This window comes from Melospiza melodia, chromosome 25, assembly GCF_035770615.1.
Source record: "Melospiza melodia melodia isolate bMelMel2 chromosome 25, bMelMel2.pri, whole genome shotgun sequence".
NCBI classification, from domain to species: Eukaryota; Metazoa; Chordata; class Aves; order Passeriformes; family Passerellidae; genus Melospiza; species Melospiza melodia.
This window is the reverse complement of record NC_086218.1, coordinates 5504152-5527183: the sequence shown is the minus strand read 5'-3', so window position 1 is coordinate 5527183 and position 23032 is coordinate 5504152. Positions and strand designations below refer to the sequence as shown.

General features: G+C 58.7%; 1 protein-coding gene across 1 annotated transcript in view; it reads right to left on the bottom strand.

Annotated features, from left to right (window-relative positions):
- The window catches only part of LOC134429428 (low affinity immunoglobulin gamma Fc region receptor III-B-like), a gene marked incomplete at its 3' end in the record, with an annotated part of 135223 nt that overhangs the window by 30709 nt on the left and 81482 nt on the right, over nt 1-23032 (bottom strand). Inside the window, 1 exon segment of the mRNA XM_063176588.1 lies at nt 5586-5888. Within this exon segment, the coding sequence (XP_063032658.1) occupies nt 5586-5888 (303 nt within the window).

Genomic DNA, 23032 nt, shown 5'->3' with positions numbered 1-23032 from the left:
AGTGGAGGATCCTCAGGCGAGGTACACGGAGCTGCAAAGGCACCCATGGGAATGCAGCAACATCTATGACAATCTACACCAAATGTTGTGATACTCTGGGAAGCGGGAGGCACTGGATGACACTGGGGGTGCTCCCTCCATGGCTCCTGTGGTTGCCCATCCTTCCAAGGGAGGTGGTCATGGCTAAGGGGAAGGCTACAAAGGGCACCCTGTGCTCCCCATTTCCTCTCCCGGTACCCGCAAGGGCTCCCCCATCCCTTTGCTCGTACCTGCAGGGGCTCCCCAGCCCCATCCAAGTCCCCAAGTACCCTCAGGGACTGCCCCATTCTCTCCCCACAGTGCTTGCAGTACACACAGGACTTCCCCATTCCCCCTCCCACTAGCCCAGTCCCATCCCGCTATAAAATGGGGAATTGGGGAGGATTCTTGCTGAAAGGTTTCTTGGATGAAAATGAAGCACAGACGTGGCAGTATTACATGAGAGAACTGTTTATTGAAAAAGGAGGGTAATGGTTCTTACCAAAGGGGGAGAGAAAGGAATAGAAAGGGAAAAGGACAGAGAGAGAAACAGAAGTCAGGGACAGCGTTACCACAAGAAGCCTGGGTGCTCTGTGGCCATCAGCTGGGCAGATGGGGTGTGTGTGCTGCAAGCCAGGGCGAGCCCACATGGCTTTTGTGAGTGGCTGGGCATGATTTCCAAGGACAGCACCTGCGTGTCTCTGGCATGGGCGAGTGATGGCTGCAGGCTGGCTGCTGCGGGCTGGCTGCGGGCTGGTGCTGTGGCACTGATGGCTCTGGGCTGGCTGCCGTGGGCTGGGGCTGTGGTGGGCAGGTGCAGCAGGCTCGGTGCTGTGGGCAGCACGGGAAACGCGGCAGAGGCGGCGGGTGTGTGCAGGCAGCATCTGCTCCATTGGGGAGCAATGAAGGAACGTCTGGGATGAGCAGAAATGAGCTGCCTCGGGGAAGCAGCAAAGCAGGGAAGAACAGATGCGGATAGGGAAGAAGGAACACCGGGAGGAACAGGCGGTGGGTGGGGAGTGTCTGTGATATTTTTGCCGGATGACTGGGAGGAATGGTGCATCTGACTTCATCTTTTCAGAAGGTTAATTAAGTACTTTATTATACCATATTAGTCTATATTATATTCCATTACATCTAAACTGAATCTGCCAAGCACTCAGCTGCACTCCACTGCGCACAATCTCATGACTCAGCCCACAGTTTCCACACACACACACACCTGGATTCAATTGGTCAGTGAATCAAAACACTCACACCAGAATACAATTAGCAATTCCCTTCAGGTAAACAATCTTCCACAATGCATTCCCTGTGTGAAAAACACAGGAACAGAAAATGAGATGAGAATTGTTTGGAGTAGTCTTTGCTTCTCTCACTGCTTCTCCCAGGTTCAGAGAATGTGCATCCCACAGGGAAAGAGGGCCAAACTGACCCTCTGTGCAAGCCCCTGATCCCTGCAAGAAACCCAAAGCAAAACGCTCCTGTTGTGTCACAGTTTGCTGCTTTTATTTGCAAAGGCTCCTCCCACAGCCTGATTTTCTGGGCATTTTTTCATAGATATTTTTTCTCGGGCATCTGTCCCACTAGCCAGTGGGGGTCACTCATAGCCTGACCAGCTTTCTCTCCCCTGATTGTCTGTTGTGAGAAGCCTTGCCAGGGACAGGGTTCCCAGCACATGTACAACCACAGAGTCATTTTTCACCTCAGATGTAGCATATGTTGAGACATCAATAAAAATCAGATTTGATCCTCTTAACCCCAGTGTGCTTTGTGGCTCTGCAATCCCCCTCCCAGTGCTCCCAATGAGACGGCTTACTGGTGCCCATCCCAGTTCCAAGGGGGCACAGGACCTGGTTCCCTGCTCCTGGGACAAAAATGCAGCTCTTTGGTTAAATTGGCAGAAATGGTGTTTCTCTGTTCAGCTCTGTCAAGGAAGCTGGACGAGGGGGGAACCTCCCTTGGAATGGAAAATACAATCCCCTTCTCTCTGAACTATTATAATTTTGAAATTATAGGGCTTTTTGGTAAAGATGTGGGAACAGGAATAACAGTTCTTTACTGGCATATATTGACAGAAACAAGTTAATGGAAGTTGACTTTTACTGGATATTATATGAATTGATATAACATTATTGATTATACTGTTGATTAAATACTGCGATGTTGTTCAGATAGTGAAAAGTATTGTGGAGTGGCTGATGTTGTTGTGGTGGCCATCCAAGGGTGGGGCCCAGCCATGGCCCAGCCCCACTGCACAGGGATGGCCATTGCCCAGCCCTGCTCTGGCCAGCCCCAGGTGGCAGCCAGCACCTGAGGGTCCCCCCTGCCCCCTTGGCTTTCATTCTGGCAGCTTAAGAGCTGCTGCGAAGGTGAGGATTCTGTGGGGGCAGAAAAGGCCTGCCTGTGGTTTGCCCAGCCCTGCAAGAAGCACAAAACCCTAAGAGAGCCCAAGCAGTGGCTCTGTGAGGGCCTTTGGTGGTTTTCAGAGCAGGGCTGGCTGGAAATCCTCCCCTGCAGGGGCAGCTGTGCAAGAAACCAGTCCACAAATGCAGCAATTGATCATTTTGTCCCCTGCAGCAAGGGTCTGAGATAGCCCCAAAAGCCTTGCATATCCCGCAACAATCTGCTCAACAACCTGGCCGGGTCCCTGCTCCTTCCTGTCTCAAACCTGCAGCCCTTTAGCATGGCCCAGGAAGAATGTTTGGATTCTGGCCGTGGCTGCCAGACAAGAGGGAAAAGTGTGGAAATATGCATCTGTGGCTCTGTCTGCAGCTGTGGTGGGGCTGTGGGGAGTGATCCTGTGTGGATTCCAGGTTTCCCCAAAGCTTCTCCATCCCTGCTCTCCTCACCTAAGCGAGAGGGTGAGTGTTTGCAGGAATTGTGGTATAAAGCCACCAGAGGTGCGCTGTGGACCTGAGATGAGTCTGAGATCAGGCGCTGCCTTCCTTCCATTCAGGATCATGGAGAGCGCTTGTGGGTGTTGGGTAGGGCATGTGCCTGCCCCCGGGACACTGCTCCGCTGCCAGTGGGCACTGGGATCCAACCTGCTGCCTTGGCGGCTTCTGCCCACTGCCAGTGGTGGTGCCGGGACCGATTGGTGCCCAGGAGTTTGCAAAAAGGAGCGATTTCCCCTCCTGCCTCCCGTCCGAGGCCACCATGGCCCCTGAGGGGATGGAGCTGGACCGGGGCGCCCCCTGTTGGGCGGGAGTGCTCCCTGCAGCGCCCCCCGCTGGCCGGGAGTGCTCCCTGCAGCGCCCCCTTCTGGCCGCGCTTATAACTGCCACAAGAACCAACAGCGCTGAGCGAGAGGGAAATTTCTGGGTTTGTGTTGTTTGTTCTGTTCTGGTTTATCAATTTCCCAGGAAAGAGCTGGTATTCCTTTTCCTTCACTTTGGCCTGTAAGCCAGAACATATTTGAAATTAAAAAAAATTTGGAGATGGGTTTCTTTCCATTCTAGGATTTTTTCCCAGTTTCCTTTGCAGATAATTCTCATTTAAATGAGTGGCCAACTTCTGGGTTCCAGCGTGGAGGCGACAGTTACCCCATGAGCAGATAGGGTCAGGGACTTGGCTACCTCATGCTCTGCCTTTTAAGCCAGTGGTGTCACCAAGGGTCCTCTCCCCAGCTGGCACTTCTGGTCACCTGGCTACTCAGGAGCTGGCTTTGTCAAAGCGTCATGCTGTCCCCAGTGTGCCATGGCTGACAGATGATGGACAGACGGGGCCCTGTCTCACCAAAAGCAAAGCTTGACCGACCCCTGCCACACACAGCTGTTCCAAAATGTCTCTAGACTTCAAATTTTTCCTGTCTTTGGCACCTCACCCTCTGCCATGGCCTGATCCCAAATGCCCTGGGCAAATGGGAGGCTCAGGAACATCCTCAGGGCCTTTGTGACATCCTGGTGTGAGGAACATGGCAGAGGAGGGGTTTGGGACAGGGGACAAGAGAATCCAGAGCCTCCTGAAGGCCACTTTGGCCATCAGAGCAAGGAAGGTCCAGGACTCTGCAAGATTCCTCTGGTGGACGAAACGTGATGCAGGGGAAGTGTTTGGGGATTGTTCTTTGTTGGTGGCTTTCCCTGGAAATCATTCCTTGTGTGACAATTTGGCCTTGTTGCTGTTGCTGTTGGTTTTGTTCTTTCATTACTGATTCAGGAATTGTCAGACTGTTGGGATCTTTGTGCCTCCATGGGGAGCGGTAGGGAAAGGGGCAGCAGCCCTTGGTTTTAGTGGCAACCCAGAACTGGAGAATCCCATTCCTAAAGCCCCACAAAGCTGAACAAACACCATCGCTGCCAGTTTAACCAAACAGCTGCATTTTGGACCAAATACAAAGGAAATGGGTCCAGTGTCCCCTGGCACTGGGAGGAGCCTGGGGAGCCATGGGTGTACTGGGAGCACTGGGAGGGGGAAAGGGGAGCACTGGGGGCCCTGTGCAGCCCCCTGACTTGTTGTCATCACCCCAGGCCAGATGGGCCACCACGGGAGCCATGGGATGGGGACTCCCAGTGTCCCATATTGTCACAGCACGTTCCCATGGATGTCACTGGTGTCCTGCAGTCACCCATGTGGTCCTGGCAGCTCTGCGTGTGTCACCTGGGGGTTCTTGGGGGGGACAGTAAGAGACACCTGGCTTGGTGTGACACGAATGGGTGACATGTCCATGTCCCCACCCATCCCCCATACTCACCCCCTGCCCCCTCATGTCCAGCCCCTCTCCCACCTCCAGGGGATAAGGGTGTTCCAGGGGCTCCTGTGGGGATAAGGGGGGGTCTGAGGAGTGTCTGGGGAGGGGGTCAGGCAGAGTCATGGCTGGAAATCCCCACTCACCTGTCCTGGGATTTCCTGAGAGCTGCAAGAAAAAGAGGATGGGGTGACCATGGGGTGTCCCCTGGGCCCCAACCCCACCTGGGACCTTTAAATGCCCACTGGAGCCCTGAGCCTCCACCAGACACTGATTTCTACTGGACTCCCAGGCCCCAAACCGCCCCAAAGCACCCCTGAGGAGCCCCAGAACACCTGAGGCACCCAGGTACTCCAACCCCCTCCCCAGGAACCCTGAACCCCTGAGCACCCCTCAAGCCTCAAGGAACCCCAAGAATGGAATGCAGGAAAGCCTCCAAACTGCTTCAGAATCCCTGAGGAGCTCTTAACATCCCTGCACAACTCTCCAACACCTCCCTAAAAGCCCCCAGGAGATCCCAGTGTCACCCCAATATTCCTCAAGGCTCTTCCTGGAACAGCCCAGGACCCTCCAAAAGACCCCCAAGCAAAGGTCACTGGGGGCTCAGCTTCCTCCATATCTGAGGCTTTGGGTGATGCCCCAACTGCCGCCCCCAGTGTGTGGGGCTTCCCCCCAGTCTCTGTAGGACCTTGTACCCCCCGCATTGTCACCCACCCCGGCGGTGCCACCAGTGACAGCACCCGATGACAGCCAGGAGCAGGAGCAGGAACAGGAGGGTCCTGCCGACATTCACAGCCACTGCTGGGGACAGAGGGGACACACTGGGGTCATCCTGAACTGCAGGAGTCCTGAAGAACCTGGTGACTCCATGTGACCCCACCTGTGATCCACGTTGAGCCAGGTGTCACCTCCAGGGCCAGCTCAGGGCTGAGTGCCCGGAACACGTGGTGCCCGTCCTGTCCCAGCTGGTTGGTGGCCACGCACTGGTAGGTGCCCGAATGTCCCACATGGATGTCCCTGAGCTCCAGGAGGGGACCCCGGGCCACCTCCTGCCCATTGTGCAGCCAGGTGAAGGTGACAGGGGCTGAGCCCACCTGCACTGAGCAGCGCAGGGTCACGTTGTCACCTGCATGCACCTGGTGTGGCAGCGGGCCAGGGGTGATGGTGGCATTGGCCACGGGCACTGTGGGGATACAGACAGGGCTGGCACCTCGTGAGGTGGAATGGGGTGCTGTGGGTGGGGTCATCCCCAGCCCGAGGGTCCTGCTCACCCAGGACGGTGACATTCAGGGGGTCACTCTCGGCCACGCTGTTCCCGTCACTGACCTGGCACTGGTACTGGCCACTGTCATTGTCCCCAATGTGGCGCAGCTCCAGGCGGGGGCCGGTGCCCAGCAGTGTTCCCGAGCCCTCCCCATTCCAGGAGAAGGACAGGGGACCTGTCCCCACGGCCACCTCACAGCTCAGCACCAGGCTGTCCACGAGTGCCACCTGTCCCCCCGGGGGCTGCACTGACAGAGACACCCCCGAGGGCGGGACACCTGCGGGAGAGTGGGACACCAGGGGACAGTGAGGGACCCGGGAGGGTGTGACGGAGGGGCAGGGGAATTCCAGTGAGGGAGAGGGGGTGCAGAGATTGGGGGAGGGAGGGTGCAGAGATTGGGGGAGGGGGGTTAGAAATGAACACCGAGGGATGATAAGGGGGTCAGGGAAGGAACACCTGGAGAGGGAGGTGGGCAACACCAGGAATGGTACGGGGACCATGGCAAGGGATGGTGAGACTTGGGCAATGTGCAGAGACCTCAGAGAGGGGTGAAGGGACCCAGAGATGGGGGAGGGAACCCAACAAAGGATGGCAGGAAACACAAGCCAGGAATGGGAGGACCTTAGGAGCAACCCGGGGCAGGGATGGCAGGACACAGAAAATGCACCAGGGAAGGATGAGGGTACCCATGTACGGGCTGGGGGTCCTGGGGAGAGACCCGAGAAAGGATGAGGGGGGGGCAGGGAGGGATCTGGAAAAGGTTGGGTGCCCCAGAGGCGGCGTCAGGGAGGGCTGGAGGGTGCCAGGCAGTGTGGGGGTCCCGATGCATCTGTGGGGGCTCCCCATGCCCATCCCCGCACTCACTGCACACCGTGATGCGGAGCCGGTTGCTGCTCTTCCGCACGGACCCCCCCTGGGAGTGCACCTCACAGGCATAATTCCCCGAGTGGGAGACCCTCACAGTGGGCACGAGCAGCTGCGGGGACCCCTGTGGACCCCCCACCACCTGCCCATCCCGGTAGAACACGTGCAGGAGGGGGGCTCCGGGCCGCAGGGGGCTGGGGGTGCTGAGGCAGCTGAGAGTCAGGGAAGACCCCTCAGTGAGCTCGCGGGGACCCTCCAGCACTGGGACCGAGAAGAGGTCTGGGAAGGAGAGGAGAGGTGAGGACTGTGAGTCTGAGTGCACTGGGAAGTGGCTTTGGGTTTGTCAAGATATTGGAGTTCCAGCCGTGTGGGTGCTCACCATGCACTGTCACTGTCACTGCTGCTGACCGTGACTGCCAGGACTCCAACAAGCCCTCACATCTGTAGCGGCTGCTGTGGTGCAGCTGCAGAGGTGAAAGATACAGCACAGTATCCTTGAGGGACCCCCTGATTTCCTTCTCCTCCCAGTAAAATCGCACCCTGGTGAGATGGTTGTCCTGCTGGCAGCGGCAGCGCAGTGTCAAGGTGTCCCCCTCCAGCAGTGCCCGCGCTGGCACCTGCAGCACCAGTGGGTCTGTGGGAGAGGAAGGTCACATCTCACTGATGAGACTGGTCTGAGGTGGGTGCCCATAGCACCGGGGACATGTGGGTGCTCTGGGGTGCTCTGGGGTGCACTGGGATGTCCCTGTGTGCAGGGCACTGGCGCTTGTCACACGAGGGGTGTGAGGCCATCCACGGAATGGAGCCCACCCTGACCGCTCTGGGGCCCCCATGATCATTAACAGTCTCCCCTCACCATCTGAGACGGTCACGGGGGGGCTGCGCCCAGTGCCGGGTCTGTCACATGTGTAGGTGCCACTCTCGGTGACACTGAGGCGGTCCTGTCCCTCCTGCCACCAACGCTGCCCGTCCTTGTACCAGGTGGTGGCACCGGCAGTCCCCGAGCCCTGGCAGGTCAATGTCACCCGGTCCCACACCACTGCTGGCCTCCAGGAGGGTTCCACCAGGAGCTGGGTGGTCTGGGCACCTGTGGGTGACAGGGGACATCAGCCTGCCAGGGCCAGTGTGGGGCTGGGGACAGCGGGGTGGGGACATGGCATCCCCTGAGGACTCACCAGCAAGGCCGAGGGTCTGGACTGGAAGGGAGAAGGGACAGGGCTCAGTGGGGGTGTCACCATGGGGACAGAGGCACATGGGATATGGGGTGTGGTGGCTGTCCCCAAAGTGTCCCCGTGGGGACAGATGCTCTTGTGGGACAGTGTGTGGTGGTCCCCAAAAGTCTGGACAGGCAGGGGGACATGTCTGTGTCACAGCCACCCGTGCACCACATCCCTGTGGCACAGAACCTTTGGGAACAGGGACGCCGAAGCCACCACGGGTTGAGGCAGAACATGAGGACACTGAGAACTCCCCGGGCACGAGGACACCACGGACACAGCCCATGCTGGCCCAGGTCACCCCCACCAGCTCATGATCCCATCCTCGTGATCCCATCCCCATGGCCACATCCTCACCGTTCTTGTCTCTGCATCCCAGTTCCCTCGTCCCTATCCCCGGAGCTGCCTGAGCCCAAAGGTGCCAGTCCCCACATTCCTGTCCCCACATCCCCATCCCCAAATTCCTGCCCCCTCTTCCTGTCCCCAAAGCCACCCTACATCCCCAGACACACCCAGTTCCACTCTGGGTAACATGGACTGGCTCTGCTGGCATTGGGGACCTCAGGGGACCCCACAGACCCCTGTGCCCCCTTCCTTCCTGATCCCCAGGGTGTCAGGGCCCGTGCCCAGGGCACTCACCCCACAGGAGCAGTGCCACCTTCCCCGCCATCCCGGTGTCCCCAGCCATGTGCACTGGCTGTCACTCGCTGCTGTGGCCACCGCTCCCCTGGCTGGCGGCTCTTCGGATGAAGGGGAAGGAAGGGAGGTCACGTCTCGACCTCGTGTAGGTGGCCCTTGGTGGGGGCAGGGTGGGGACAGTCTGGGGACAGGCTGGGGACACGGGTGGGTGGGACAAAATGGGTCATGGGGTTCCCAGGAGTTGGGAATTTGGTGGTTTTGGGCAGGCAGGAATGGGGTCACTGGTAAATAGGGTCCTGAGGAGGGGGGATATCCAGCAATGGGGGTGCCATTGGAATGAGCGTCTCCATACCTGGGGGGACTCAGGGATGGGAGTCCCAGGGGAATGTGGGCTCCAACGATTTGACTTCATGGGATGGGAGAATGAAGATTTCCTATGAAGATTTCAGGGGATGGAATGAAGGAGAAGAGGATCTTTGGGAATGGGGTGCTGGGCCATGGAGTTGCTAGGGAATGTCAGTGTTGAGATGGGGGCTGCAGAGAGAGTGGGACATAAGGAATGGAGGTCCCATGTTTCTGTTCCCGGGGGAATGGGGGTGCCAGGGATGGGCAGTGGCTGGGTGAGCCCATGGGTTGCAGCTCCTTGCCTGGGTGCTTCATATTTTGGGGTGACCCAGGGCCAGCACCAGCCCCACATGGTGCCGGTGTCCACGGTGTCACCCCAGACAGATTCTGAGCTGCTATGGGTCTGTGTCCTCCAGCCTCCAGTGATTTTTCCCTCTCTTATTCCATTTCCAGCATTTTACCCCTCAATTTCACAAGCCCCCAGTTCGTGCCTTGATGGTCCTTGGGGGCACCTGGAGCAGGGAACAGGCTGGGGGAAGCCCAGGCTGGGGGAAGGTCAGGGTGGGGGAAGCCCAGGGTGGGGGAAGCCCAGGGGTGAGGGGTCTGCAGGGAGGGCTGGGGAGGCTGTGGGGGGTGGGGGAGTGCAGCTTTTACCCCCCAGCACTTTCACTTTCTGTCTCCTGCAGAAGAAGGAAAAGGCCACTTGACACCTTTCTCACATGGTGGGGAGGGTTCTGTCCTTAGGGGCACATCCAGGGGGCTCCTGTCCCGGGGGGATCCTGTCCCAGGGGGGACACATGCTGGGGAAGAGGGTCCTGTCCTGGAGCTTGGTAGCTTCGGAGGGATCCAGACTTCTCCATTCTTGCTTATCCCCTGCTGGATCTGAGCCAGCAAGAGCAGCTGGGGAATGGAACCCTGAGCAGGAAGGAGGCCCCAAACTCCTGCTCCTTGAAGCCAGTGGCCATCCAAGGGTGGGGCCCAGCCATGGCCCAGCCCCACTGCACAGGGATGGCCATTGCCCAGCCCTGCTCTGGCCAGCCCCAGGTTGCAGCCAGCACCTGAGGGTACCCATTGCCCCCTTGGCTTTGATTCTGGCAGCTTCAGAGCTGCAGCAGAGGTGAGAATTCTGTGTGGGCGGAAAAGGCCTTACTGTGGTTTGCTCAGCTCTGCAAGAAGCACACAACCCAAAGGGAGCTCAAGCAGTGTCTCTGTGAGGGCCTTTGATGGTTTTCAGAGCAGGGCTGGCTGGAAACCCTCCCGGCAGGGGCAGCTGTGGGAGAACCAGCCTGGAAATGCAGCAATTGATCATTTGTTCCTCTTTGTAAGGGAGTGAGAGAACCACAAAACTACTGCAAATCGCACAACAATATGCAAACAACCTTCCTGGGAACCTCCTTCTTGAACAAAATCTGCAGCCTTGAGGAACCTCATGGAAAGAATGCTTGGATTCCGACTTTGTCCACAAAAATAGAGAGAAAAGTGTGGATGTATCGGTCAGTGGCTCTACCCGTGGCCATGGTGGGGCTGTTGGGAGTGACTCTGTGTGGATTCCAGGTGTCCCCAAAGCTGCTCCATCCCTGCCCACCTCACCTGACTGAAAGGCTGAGGGTTTGCAGGAATTGTGGTGTAAAGCCACCAGAGGTGCTGCTGTGCACTCAAAACCTGTCTGGGCTCAGGTGCTGCCTTCCTTCCATTCAGGATCATGGAGAGCAGTCGCTGGTGTTGTGCAGGGCATGTGCCGGGCCCCGGGACACTGCTACGCTGCCAGTGGGCACTGGGATCCAACCTGCTGCCTTGGTGGCTTCTGCCTGCTGACGGTGGTGGTGCTGGGACCGATTGGTGCCCGTGAATTTGCAAAAGGAGCGATTTCCCCTCCTGCCTCCCGTCCGAGGCCGCCATGGCCCCTGAGGGGATGGAGCTGGACCGGGGCGCCCCCTGTTGGGCGGGAGTGCTCCCTACAGCGCCCCCTGCTGGCCACGGTTATAACTGCCACAGAAACCAACAGCGCTGAGAGGGAGGGAAAGTTCTGTGTTTGTGTTCTTTGCTCTGTTCTGGTTTATAAATTTCCCCGTGAAGAGCTGTTATTCCTTTTCCTACACTTCTGCCTGGTATCCCCATAATCTTTGAAATTAAAAACGAGGTTAAGAGATGGGTCTTCTTATTCCAGGAATGTTCCTACTTTCCTTGGCAGATATTTCTCATTTAAATGAGTTGCCTGCTCCTGGGTTCCAGCGTGGATGGGACAGACACCCGAAGAGGAGACACGGTCAGGCACTTGCCCGCCTCATGCTCTGCCATTTAAGCCAGTTGGGACACCAAGGGCCCTCTTCCCAGGCGGCACTTCTGGTCACTTGGCCACTCAGGAGCTGGCTTTGGCAGAGCGTCACACTGTCCCCAGTGTGCCACGGCTGACAGACTGATGGACAGACGGGACCCTATCTCACCAAAAGCAAGGCCTGACCCATCCCTGCCACACATAGGTGTTCCAAAATGCTTCCAGACATGAAACTTTTCCTGTCTCTGACACCCCACCCTTTGCCCTGCCCTGATCCTGACTGTCCTGGAAAAGGGGGAGGCTCTGGAACCCCCACAGGGACTTTGTGTCATCCTGATGTGGGGAACATGGCAGAGGAGGGGTTTGGGACATGGGAGAAGAAAATCTAGAGCCACCTGAAGGCTGATTTGGCCATCAGAGCAATGCAGGTCCAGGACACTGCTGGGTTCCTCTGGTGGAGGAAACATGCTGGGGGATATGTTTGGGATTTGTTCCTTATTGGTGGCTTTCCCTGGAAATCGTTCTTTGTGTGACAATTTGGAGTCTGAACCTTGTTGCTGCTGGTTTTATTCGCTCTCATTGCTGTTTCAGGAAATTGTTCTTCTCTCAGCCCTTTGGGATCTTTGTGCCGTTACAGGGAGGGGCAGTTTTTAGTGGCAGCGCACACACGAGTGGGTGCCCATGGGTGGGGACACCCAGTGCCCCCCAGTTCCCCCCAGTGTCACAGCACATTCCCTTAGATGTCACCGGGTTCCCGGTGGTCACCATGTCACCCATGGTCTCCGTAGCCCCACATAGGTCACCTGGGGATCCTGGAGGGCGGTGGCATGGGGGGACACTGCGAGAGACACGGGCTGTGGGATCTGGGTGGGGTGACACTTGTGAGTGATGTGTCCCTCTGTGTGTGTCCCCCCTGTACTCACCCCCTGCCCTCTTGGTGACCACGACGTGGCTGTACAGCACCTTCCCCTCCTCTAGGGGGGCCGGGTGATCCGGGGGGGTCCTGAGGGAATAAAGGGGATGTGGGGGAGGGGATGGGAGGTCTTGGGGATTAGGGTAAAAGGGGAGAATGTGGTTTGAGCCTCCCACTCACCTTTCCTGGTTCTTCCTAGCAGCTGCAGAGGAAAGAGGGAAGGGGTGACTTTGGGGTCCCATGGCCCTGACCCCTCTCAGGATTCCTGAACCCCCACTGAACCCTCGATTCCCCTCAGGACCCCCAAGCATTCCTGAAGCCCCCAGAATTAATGAACATCCCCAGTACCCTCGGCCAACTCAGTTTCAAGAACACAAAGCCCAGCAGGGGCAGAGACCCCCAGATACCCCCAGGGCTCCTGAAAGAACCCTCAACATTCCTGCAGGACCCTCTAGTGTCTCCCCAAATGCTTCAGGACCCTAAAACATGGTCACAATTTTGGGGCTATGCGTGCTGCCCTATCGTTCCCCAACTCTGTGGGCCTCTACAGCACACTGGGACCCCTGTCCCCACATTCCCAACCACCCACACAGTGCCACCGGTGCCAGGTCACAATGACACCCACAAGCCGGAGCAGGATGAAAAGGGCCCCACCGACCCCTGTGGCCATTGCAATAAACAGAGGGGGACACATCAGGGTCACCCATTAGCCCAGGAGACCGGCACTCCCTGGTGACCCCATGGGACCCCACCTGTGACCCAGGGTGAGCCAGGTGTCACCTCCAGGGCCAGCTCTGGGCTCAGTGCTCAGAACACGCGGTGCCCGTCCTGCCCCAGCTGGTTGGTGGCCACGCACTTGTAGGTGCCCGAATGTCCCACATCGATGTCCCTGAGGTCCAGGAGGGGACCCCGGGCCACCTCCTGCCCGTTGTGCAGCCAGGTGAAGGTGACAGGGGCTGAGCCCACCTGCACCGAGCAGCGCAGGCTCACGTTGACACCTGCACACACCTGGTGTGACAGGTGACCGGTGGTGATGGTGGCATTGGCCACGGGCACTGTGGGACAGAGTGGCACCTGGCGAGGTGAGAAGGGGGTGCCGTGGGTGGGGTCACCCCCAACCCGATGGTCCCACTCACCCAGGACGGTGACATTCAGGGGGTCACTCTCGGCCACGCTGTCCCCGTTGCTGACTCAGCACCAGTACTGGCCGCTGTCATTGTCCCCAACATGTCCTAGCTCCAGGTGGGGCCGGTGGCCAGAAGTGCCCCTGAGCTCTCCCAGTGCCAGGAGAAGGACAGGAGGCCTGTAGTCATAGCCACCTCTCAGGTCAGCACCAGGCTGTCTCCCAGTGTCACCTGTCTCCCGGGGGGCTGCACTGACCGGACAGCCCCAAGAGTGGGACAGTTGTGGATGGACACAGAAGGGACTGGGGACCCAGGAAGGATGGGAGACAGAGGAGGGAAAGGAAAGGATTGGAAGGAAGCAGAGAGGATCCCAGTGAGCAGAAGGGGACCCTGGGAGTCATGTTGGGACCTAGGGACAGTGGTGAGACTGCATGGAAAGGTGCAGAAACCCAGGGATGGGGTACCACAAGAGAGACTGAGGAGTCTCAGGGAATGATTTGGGGTTTATAGATAGGCCGGAGGACCCATGGAAGGAAGGGAGAGCTGAGGGTGGAGCAGAGACCTTGGAAAGGGTGGGGAATCCAGGGAGGGATGGGGAGGACAAAGTGAGGGATGAGGGATCAGGAGGGGGAACTGGACAGTCATGGGGAAAACCAGGAGGGACTTGGGAAATTTTGGGTGACTCAGGGAGGAGAGAAGGGAGGGATGAAGGATTCAGGCAGGGATAGGAAATCCTTGAAGGATGTTGGGCTTTCCTGTCCCCATCGTTGCACTCACTGTGTACTGTCACTGTCATCGTCTTCGACACGTTCCACTTTGACACCACTTTGCTCACCCAGCCCTCACAGTGGTAGTTGCCGCTGTGGTGCAGCTGCAGAGGGGACAGGGACAGCTCGGTGCCATCACGGAGCCCCTCCAGTTTCTTCCCCTCAGGGTAAAATAACACCGCGGTGACCGTGTTGTTCCACCAGCCCTGTCAGCGCAGTGTCACTGTGTCCCCCTCCAGCAGCGTCTGTGCTGGCACCCGCAGCACCAGCCTGTCTAGGGGACAGAGGGGTCCTGTCGTACCTGATGGCACCGGGATCCCCCCATTAGGTGCACCAGGAGTCCCCAATTCCAACAAAGTGTTCCCCCAAAGTGGGATGTTCTGGGATGTCCTCCCCAGAGCAGGGGACAGGCTCTGGCCACACAGGAGGTGACCCATGGAGCGGAGCCCACCCAGAGCCCTCGGGGTCCCTGCAGGTGCCGGCTAGGGACACCTGAAGCCCCCTCACCATCTAAGACTCTCAGAGCAGGGCTACGCCCGGTGCCGGGTCTGTCACAGGTGTAGGTGCCACTCTTTGTGACAGTGAGGCAGTCAGGTCCCTGCTGCCTCAGCGCCATCCATCCTTATACCAGGTGGTGGCACTGGCGGTCTCTGAGCCCTGGCAGGTCAGTGTCACCCGGTCCCACCACAGAGCCGGCCTCCAGGGGGGCTCCACCAGGAGCTGGGTGGTCTGGGCACCTGCAGGTGACAGGGGACACCAGCCTGCCAGGGCCAGTGTGGGGCTGGGGACAGCAGGGTGGGGCCATGGCATCCCCCGAGGACTCACCAGTGATGCCAAGGGTCTGGGCTGGAAGGGAGAAGGGACAGGGCTCAGTGGGAGTGGAACTGCAGGGAAAACAGAACAGGGGCAAGGGGTGGGAGGGCGCTCCTCAAACTGTCCCTCTGGGGACAGCAGTTCTTGTGGGAAAGTGTGTCTGGGTGGTCTCCAAAAGATTTGGAGAGGCAGGGGGACATGTCTGTGTCACAGCCACCCATGCACCACATCCCTGTGGCATGGACACCTTGGGAACAGGGACACCAAGGCCACCCTTGGCTGAGGCAGAACATGGGGACATTGTGGACACCGTGGGCATGAGGACACCACGGACACAGCCCATGCTGGCCCAGGTCACCCCCACCAGCTCATGATCCCATCCCCATGATCCCATCCCCATGGCCACATCCTCACCGTTCTTGTCCCCTTCTTTTCGTGAATCCCAGATCCCTTGTCCCTATGCCCAGAGCTCCCTGAGCCCAAAGGTTCCAGTCCCCACATTCCTGTTCCCACATCCCCATCCCCAAATTCCTGACCCCTCTTCCTGTCCCCAAAGCCACCCTACATTCCCAGTCTCACCAAGGTCCACTGTGGGTAATATGGACTGGCTCTGCTGACGTTGGGGACCTCAGGGGACCCCACAGCCCCCCTATGCCCCCTCCTCTCCCCATCCCAGGGGTGTCAGGCCCATGCCCAGGGCACTCACCCCACAGGAGCAGTGCCACCTTCCCGGCCATCCCGGTGTCCCCAGCCATGTGCACTGGCTGTCACTCGCTGCTGTGGCCACCGCTCCCCTGGCTGGTGGCTCTTCGGATGAAGGGGAAGGAAGCGAGGTCACGTCCATCCCCATGAGTAGGTGGCCCTTGGTGGGGGCAGGGTGGGCACAAGCTGGGGACAGGCTGGGGACAAGACTGCATAATCTGGGGACATGGTGGGGGATGGTGTTGCCAGGAGTAGGGGGCTCAGGGGATGTGGGGAACCAAGGATGGCGCTCCAGGAGAATAGGGGTCCAGGAGAAATGGGGTCTCCATGCTTGGGGGATTCAGGCATGGGGGTGCTGTGGGAACATGGTCCCCAGGGATTTCGGGTCATGGCATGTGGGTGTCACGGTTGGGGTGTAGGGGGAAAAAGGAGACCCTTGCGAATAGGGGTTGTAGGGGAAGGAGCAGCCCATGGGATGGAATCAAGGCAATGGTGGTGCTGGGCAATGGCAGTTATTGGATGGGGGTCCCCAGCGAGGAGAGACCAAGGCAATGGGGGTCCCATGGTTGGGTTGCCAGGTGAATGGGGGTTTCAGGGATGGGCAGTGGCTGGGTGAGCACAGGGGTCACAGCTCCTGCCCTGGGTGCCTCAGATTTTGGGGTGACCCACAGCCTAGCAAAGCCAACCTGGGGTGCTTGTTTTTTGTGCAGCCATCACATGGGGGGTCCTGGATACCTCTACCTCTGTGCCCTCCCCCGCCCTTGAAATTTTCCTCTCTTTATTTCTCTTATTTCCTTATTTTCCTCATTTTTGTGGCAGGGACCATCACCCCCAGTTTCTGGCTCAGCAATCCCAGGGAGCACCTGAGCAGGGAGTGGGTTGAGGGGAGACAGGGGAGGGGAAAAATTGGATGTAGGGCGTGCCAGGAAGGGTGGGGAGGCTTTGAGTGATGGAGGTGTTGGGCTGTGCGCTCTCAACAGTTTCACTTTCTTCTCCTTGGAAAAGAGGGAAGTGGCGGTATGTGCTGAGAGTCAGATGGGAAAGGGAGGGGGTTCTGTTCTGGGGGGGCACATCCAAGATGTCCTTTCCTGGGAGGATCCTGTCCCAGGGAGTGACACATCCTGGCATGGGGGACCTTTCCCAGGGGGTGGCAGTCCCCGAAATGTCTCTGCACATTCCTGGCTGGGTGCCTGTCCTAGGGGTGGCACATCCTGGGGACCCCTGTCAATGCAAGGGTGGGGCCCAGCCATGGCCCAGCCCCACTGCACAGGGATGGCCATTGCCCAGCCCTGCTCTGCCCAGCCCCAGGTGGCAGCCAGCACCTGAGGGTCCCTGTGCCCCCTTGGCTTTGATTCTGGCAGCTTTAGAGCTGCTGCAGAGGTGAGAATTCTGTGGGTGGAAAAAGGCCTGCCTGTGGTTTGCTCAGCCCTGCAAGAAGCACAAACCCCAATGGGAGCCCAAGCAGTGGCTCTGTGAGGGCCTTTGATGGTTTTCAGAGCTGGGCTGGCTGAAAATTCCCCATGCAAGGGCAGCTGTGGAGGAACCAGTCTGGAAATGTGGCAGCTGATCATTTTGTCCCTCTCAGCAAGGGACTGAGAGAGCCCCAGCACTACTGCAAATTCCACACCAATCTGCTCAACAACCTGACTTGGACCCTCCTTCTTGAAGAAAACCTGCAGCCCTTTGGTACCTCCAAGAAAGAATGTTTGTGATCTGGATGTGCACAGCGGAAGAGAGGGAAAAGTGTGGCAATATTGAGCAGGGGCTGCACACGAGTGGCTGGGGAACAGGGGTGTCACAGCAGGAGCAGGGAGTTCCCAAGCAGGGGAATTCAGGGCAGGCTGGAGTGGATTTACCAGGGAATCAGACCCTGAGGCACACCCTGGGTCACCCCGAGCCCGAAGGTCCCGCTCACCCAGGACGGTGACATTCAGGGGGTCACTCTCAGCCACTCTGTCCCCATCGCTGACCCGGCACCGGTACTGGCCGCTGTCATTGTCTCCAACACCACCAGGCTGGGACTGGTGCCCAGCGGTGCCCCCAAGCCCTCCCGGTGCCAGAAGTACAGGGGACCTGTCCCCGCAGCCACCGCACAGTTCAGGACCTGGCGGTGCCCGAGTGCCACCTGTCCCCCGGGGGGCTGCGCCCACAGTGGCACCCCAAGAGTGGAACCCCTGTGGGAGGGGGGACAGCAGGTGACAGTGAGGGACCTGGGGGTGTCGGGGAGGGGCAGGAGGATCACAGTGAGGGAGAGGAGGCGCAGAGATGGGGGCGGGGGCTTGGAAACGGGGAGATGGAGGGTTGTGGGAGGGGACATCTGGGGGGGGTGGCGGCACCAGGAAGGGTATGGGGACCATGGGAGGGGATGGTGGGACCTGGGGAATGTGTGGGGACCTCAGAGAGGGGTGGGGGGATGCAAGTAGGAGTGAAGGGACTCGGTGAAAGATGGGGAGACACAGGCCAGGAATGGAGGACTTGGGGAGGAACCTGGGGCAGGAATGGCAGGACCGAGAAGAGGTGTCGGGGAGAATGGGGGTACACATGTAGGGCTGGGGGACCGAGGGAAAGACCTGAGAAAGAATGGGATAGACAGGAAGGGATCCAGGAAAGGTTGGGGGCCACAGGGCAGGTGTCAGGGAGGTCTGAGGATCCCTAGGCAGTGCTGGGGTAGCCAAGGAGGCTGTGGGGGCTCCCCGTGTCCATCCCACACTCAGCAGTGTGCACCATGATGCAGAGGCCCCCTCTCAGAGTGCACCTGGCAGCTGGAATTCCCCAAGTGTGAGACCCCCACGTTGGGCACCAGCAGCAGCAGGGACCCCTGTGGGCCCCCCACCACCTGCCCATCCCTGTAGAACACGTGCAGGAGGGGGGCTTGGGGCCACAGTGGGTTGGGGGTGCTGAGACAGCTGAGAGTCAGGGGGACCCCAGGGTGGGCTCAAGGGGACCCTCCAGCACCGGCACCATGAAGAGCTCTGGGAAGGAGAGGACTGTGACTCTGAGTCCATTGGGAAGTGGCTTTGGGGCTGTCAGGAGATTGGAGTTCCAGCCGTGGGGGTGCTGACCATAAACTGTCACTGTCACTGGCACTGACTGTGCCCACATTGACATTTCCACATCCAGCCAGCCCCTGCAGCTGTAGTGGCCACTGTGGTGCAGCTGCAGAGGGGACAGGGACAGCTTGGCCTCATAGTGGGCCCTCCCCACCTCCTTGTCCTCATGGTAGAATCGCACTCCGGTCCCACCAGCACTGGCAGCGCAGTGTCACCATGTCCCCCTCCAGCAGCTCCCGTGCCGGTACCTGCAGCACCAGCCAGTCTGGGTGACATGGGTGTCCTGTCACACTGGGGGTCCCATTTTCATGGGGATACCCCACTGGGTCACACCCAGCGCACCAGGGGTCCCCAATTCCGACACTGGGATCCCCCCACTCTGGGATGTCCCCAGAGCAGTGGACAGGCTCTGATTACACAGGAGGTGACCCATGGAGCAGAGTTCACCCAGAGCCCTTAGGGTACCCGCAAGTGCAAGCCTGGGGAGACCCAAAGTCCCCTCAACATCTGGGAATGTAAATGGTGGGCTGCACCCGGTGCTGGGTCTGTCACACACGTAGGTGCTTTTCACGTGGGCAGTGAAGTGGTCATGTCCCTCCTGCCCCGAGTGCTGCCCATCCTTGTACCAGGTGGTGTCACCAGCAGTCCCCGAGCCCTGGCAGGTCAGTCTCACCCGATCCCACAGCACCGTCGGCCTCCAGCGGGGCTCCACCAGGAGCTGGGTGGTCTGGGCACCTGCAGGTGACAGGGGACACCAGCCTGTCAGGGCCAGAGTGGGGCTGGGGACAGTGGGGTGGGGCCATGGCATCCCCTGAGGACTCGCCAGCGAGGCCGAGGATCTGGGCTGGAAGGGAGAAGGGACAGGGCTGGTTGGGGGTGGCACCATGGGAACAGTGGCAGAGGGGTACAGGGTGTGGGGGCTGTCCCTAACTGTCTCCATGGGGGCAGCAGTTCTTGTGGGAAAGTGTGTTTGAGTGCTCCTCAAAAGATTCTGATAGGCAGGGGAACATGTCTGCGTCACAACCACGTATACACTACATTCCTGTTGCACAGATACCTTGAGAACAGGAACTTGTCCCTTTCTGTCCCTGCATCCCTGTTCCCTTGTCCCTATCCCCAGAGCTCCCTGAGCCCAAAGGTGCCACTCCCCACATTCCTGGCAACACATCTCCATCCCCAAATTCCTGACCCCTGTTCCTTTCCCCAAAGCCACTTCAACATCCCTTTTCCCACCCAGGTCCCATGTGGGTAACAAGGACTGGTGCTGCCGGCATTGGGGACCTCAAGGATGGGTGTCCAGGAGAATGGGGGTCCAGAGGAATTGGGGTCTCCATGCCTGGGGGCATTCAGGGATGGGGGTGCTGTGGGAACATGCCCACTGAGGGATTTGGGGTCGTGGAATGTGGGTCCAGGGGTGGGGGGTGCAGGGGGAATAAAGGGGACCTTGGGAATAGGGGTTCTGGGGGAAGAAGCAGCCCATGGGATGGGATCAAGGCAATGGTGGCGGGCAATGGCAGTCCTGGGATAGGGGTCCCCAAAGAGGGGAGACCAAGGCAATGGGGGTCCCATGGTTGGGTTCCCATGGGAATGGGGGTGCCAGGGATGGGCAGTGGGTGGGTGGGCATGGGGGTCACAGCTCCTTTCCAGGATGCCTCAGATTTTGGGGTGACTCAGAGCCCAGAAAGCCCTATCCCTGAAGCACCCCAGGGCTGTCCTGGGAGTCTCTGTGTCCCTGCCCCACACACCCCTGGGTCAGGTCCTCCCATTTCCTGGCTCAGCAATCCCAGGCAACACTTGAAGACCAGTTGGTTCAGACCAAAGCCATAGAATAAAACCAAAAATCTTTCCCACACCATTATTTTCCTAATATGTAAAAACTCAGTCAAAATACAACTGGCAAGGTATAAATGCTCTGCTTTATAGAATCCATTGCTTTCCCAATAATCACTCACAAAAAAACCGCAAACAAATCACAATGAAATGAGAGTTTTCAGTTCTCTTTAGGAGCCATTGGTACATACCACAGCAGCGTTTGCTTGGGGATAACACAGAGTGGGGAATCTCCCTGAGTGTCCAACAGCTCCATGGGATTGTTCCCTGCCTGCTGGGTAGCAATCCAGCCCTGAAGGAAGCCTTTTGTTGGGCCATCATTAGGAACTCTCCCGATTTTGCTCATTCCCACCCTGAAACTTGATTGACTTCCCTTGTAGGAAGGGGAAAAGCTCTGTCCATCCCTGGGACAGTGCACAGGAATCTGTGGAAATGCCTGTGTGTGCCTCAGGGTCCAAATGATCAATTGATGCATTTCTGGACTGGTTCCCTCACAGGTGCCCCTGCAGGGGTTTTTCCAGTCAGCCCTTCTCTGAAAACCATCAAAGGCCCTTGCAGAGCCACTGCTTGGGCTCTCTTTGGGGTTTTGTGCTTCTTGCAGGGCTGAGCAAACCACAGCTCAGCTCATCCTGTGGGGGGGGCCTTTTTCCACCCACAGAATTCTCACCTCTGCAGCAGCTCTAAAGCTGCCAGAATCAAAGCCAAGGGGGCAAGGGGGACCCTCAGGTGCTGGCTGCCACCTGGGGCTGGGCAGAGCAGTGCTGGGCAATGGCCATCCCTGTGCAGTGGGGCTGGGCCATGGCTGGGCCCCAGCCTGGCATTGACAGGGGTCCCCAGGATGTGCCACCCCTGGGACAGGCACCTGGCCAGGAATGTGCAGGGACATTTTTGGAACAGCCACCCCCCGGGACAGGACCCCCCATGCCAGGATGTGTCACCCCTGGGTCAGGATCCCCCAGCTGAACTCCAGAGGAGAGACCTTTGAGGACAGATGCCCCCTGTATGTGCCCCCCTAGAAATGGAGAATAATGACCCCTTTTCCCATCTGACTCTCAGCACAAACAGCCTCTTCCCTCTCCTCCAGGACAAAGAAAGTGAAAGTGTTGAGCAGGCACAGCCCAGCACCTCCATCCCCCAAAGCCTCCTCACCCTTCCCTGCACCCCCTGCTCCCCATTTCCTCCCTCTCCTGGGTCCCCCAACCCGTTCCCTGCTCAGGTGCACCCCAGGATTTCTGAGCCAGGAACCGGGGGTGAAGGGATATGGCAAAAAGTAAGAAGAATAAGGAAAAAAGAGATATAAAGAGAGGAAAAAGTCAGGGTCAGGCGAGGACACAGAGGCCGAACTACCCAGGACCCCCATGCAATGCCTGGCCAGGAAACGAACACCCCAGGGGTGATTATGCAGGGCCTAGCCTCACCCCAAAATCTGAGGCACCCAGGGAAGGAGCTGTGACCCCCATGTTCCCCCCCACATTGCCCAACCCTGGCACACCCATTCCTCTGGGACCCCAACCTTGGAACCCAATTTCCTTCTGCCACCCCTTCCCTGAGACCCCCATCCCTGGACTGCAATTCCCCAGGATCTCCAACCCCAAGGAACACCATCCCAGTAATTCCAGACCGTGGGACACCACTGCCCTTGGAGACCTTGATTCCCCCAGGACCACCATTCTCACAGGGTCCCACTTTTCCCTGGCACCCCCATTTCATGATCACAAATCCCAGGAGGCCACATTGTTCTGGGACGCTCATCCCCAAGTCTGAGTCTACCCAACCCTTGGGACACCCATTTTACCTGGGACCCCATCCCTGGGTACCCCATTCTACTAGAAAGAGCCCAGGCTCCCTACACAGCCTTAGACCCCAAATTCTGACAATACAATGTTCCCACCATGTCCCACCATCCCCCACCATGTCCCCAGACTATGCAGCCTTGTCCCCAGCCTGTCCCCAGCTTGTAGCCACCCTGCCCCCACCAAGGGCCACCTACACGTGGGGACAGACGTGACCTCGCTTCCTTCCCCTTCATCCGAAGAGCCGCCAGCCAGGGGAGCGTTGGCCACAGCAGCGAGTGACAGCCAGTGCACATGGCTGGGGACACCGGGATGGCCGGGAAGGTGGCACTGCTCCTGTGGGGTGAGTGCCCTGGACACGGACCTGACACCCGTGGGATGGGCTGTGGTGAGGCAGAGAGTGGTGGGGAGGGGGCACAGGGGGGCTGTGAGGTCCCCTGAGGTCCCCAATGGCAGCAGAGGCAGAGCAGGGCATGGAGCTCAGTGTGAGCAGAGATTTAGGGTGGCTTTAGGGACAGAAATAGGGGAACTGGGATGTGGAGACGGGAAGAGGGGGATAGAGATGTGGGGACAAGTATGTGGCAGAAGAAGCCTTGGGGTTTGTGGACTGTGGGGATAGGGACAGGGGAACAGGGATACTGGGACATGGAATGGGGCCATATAACAATGCAGATGTCACCTGGCCATGGGGAAAGGTGCCATTGGAATGGGATCATGGGCACAGGACCATA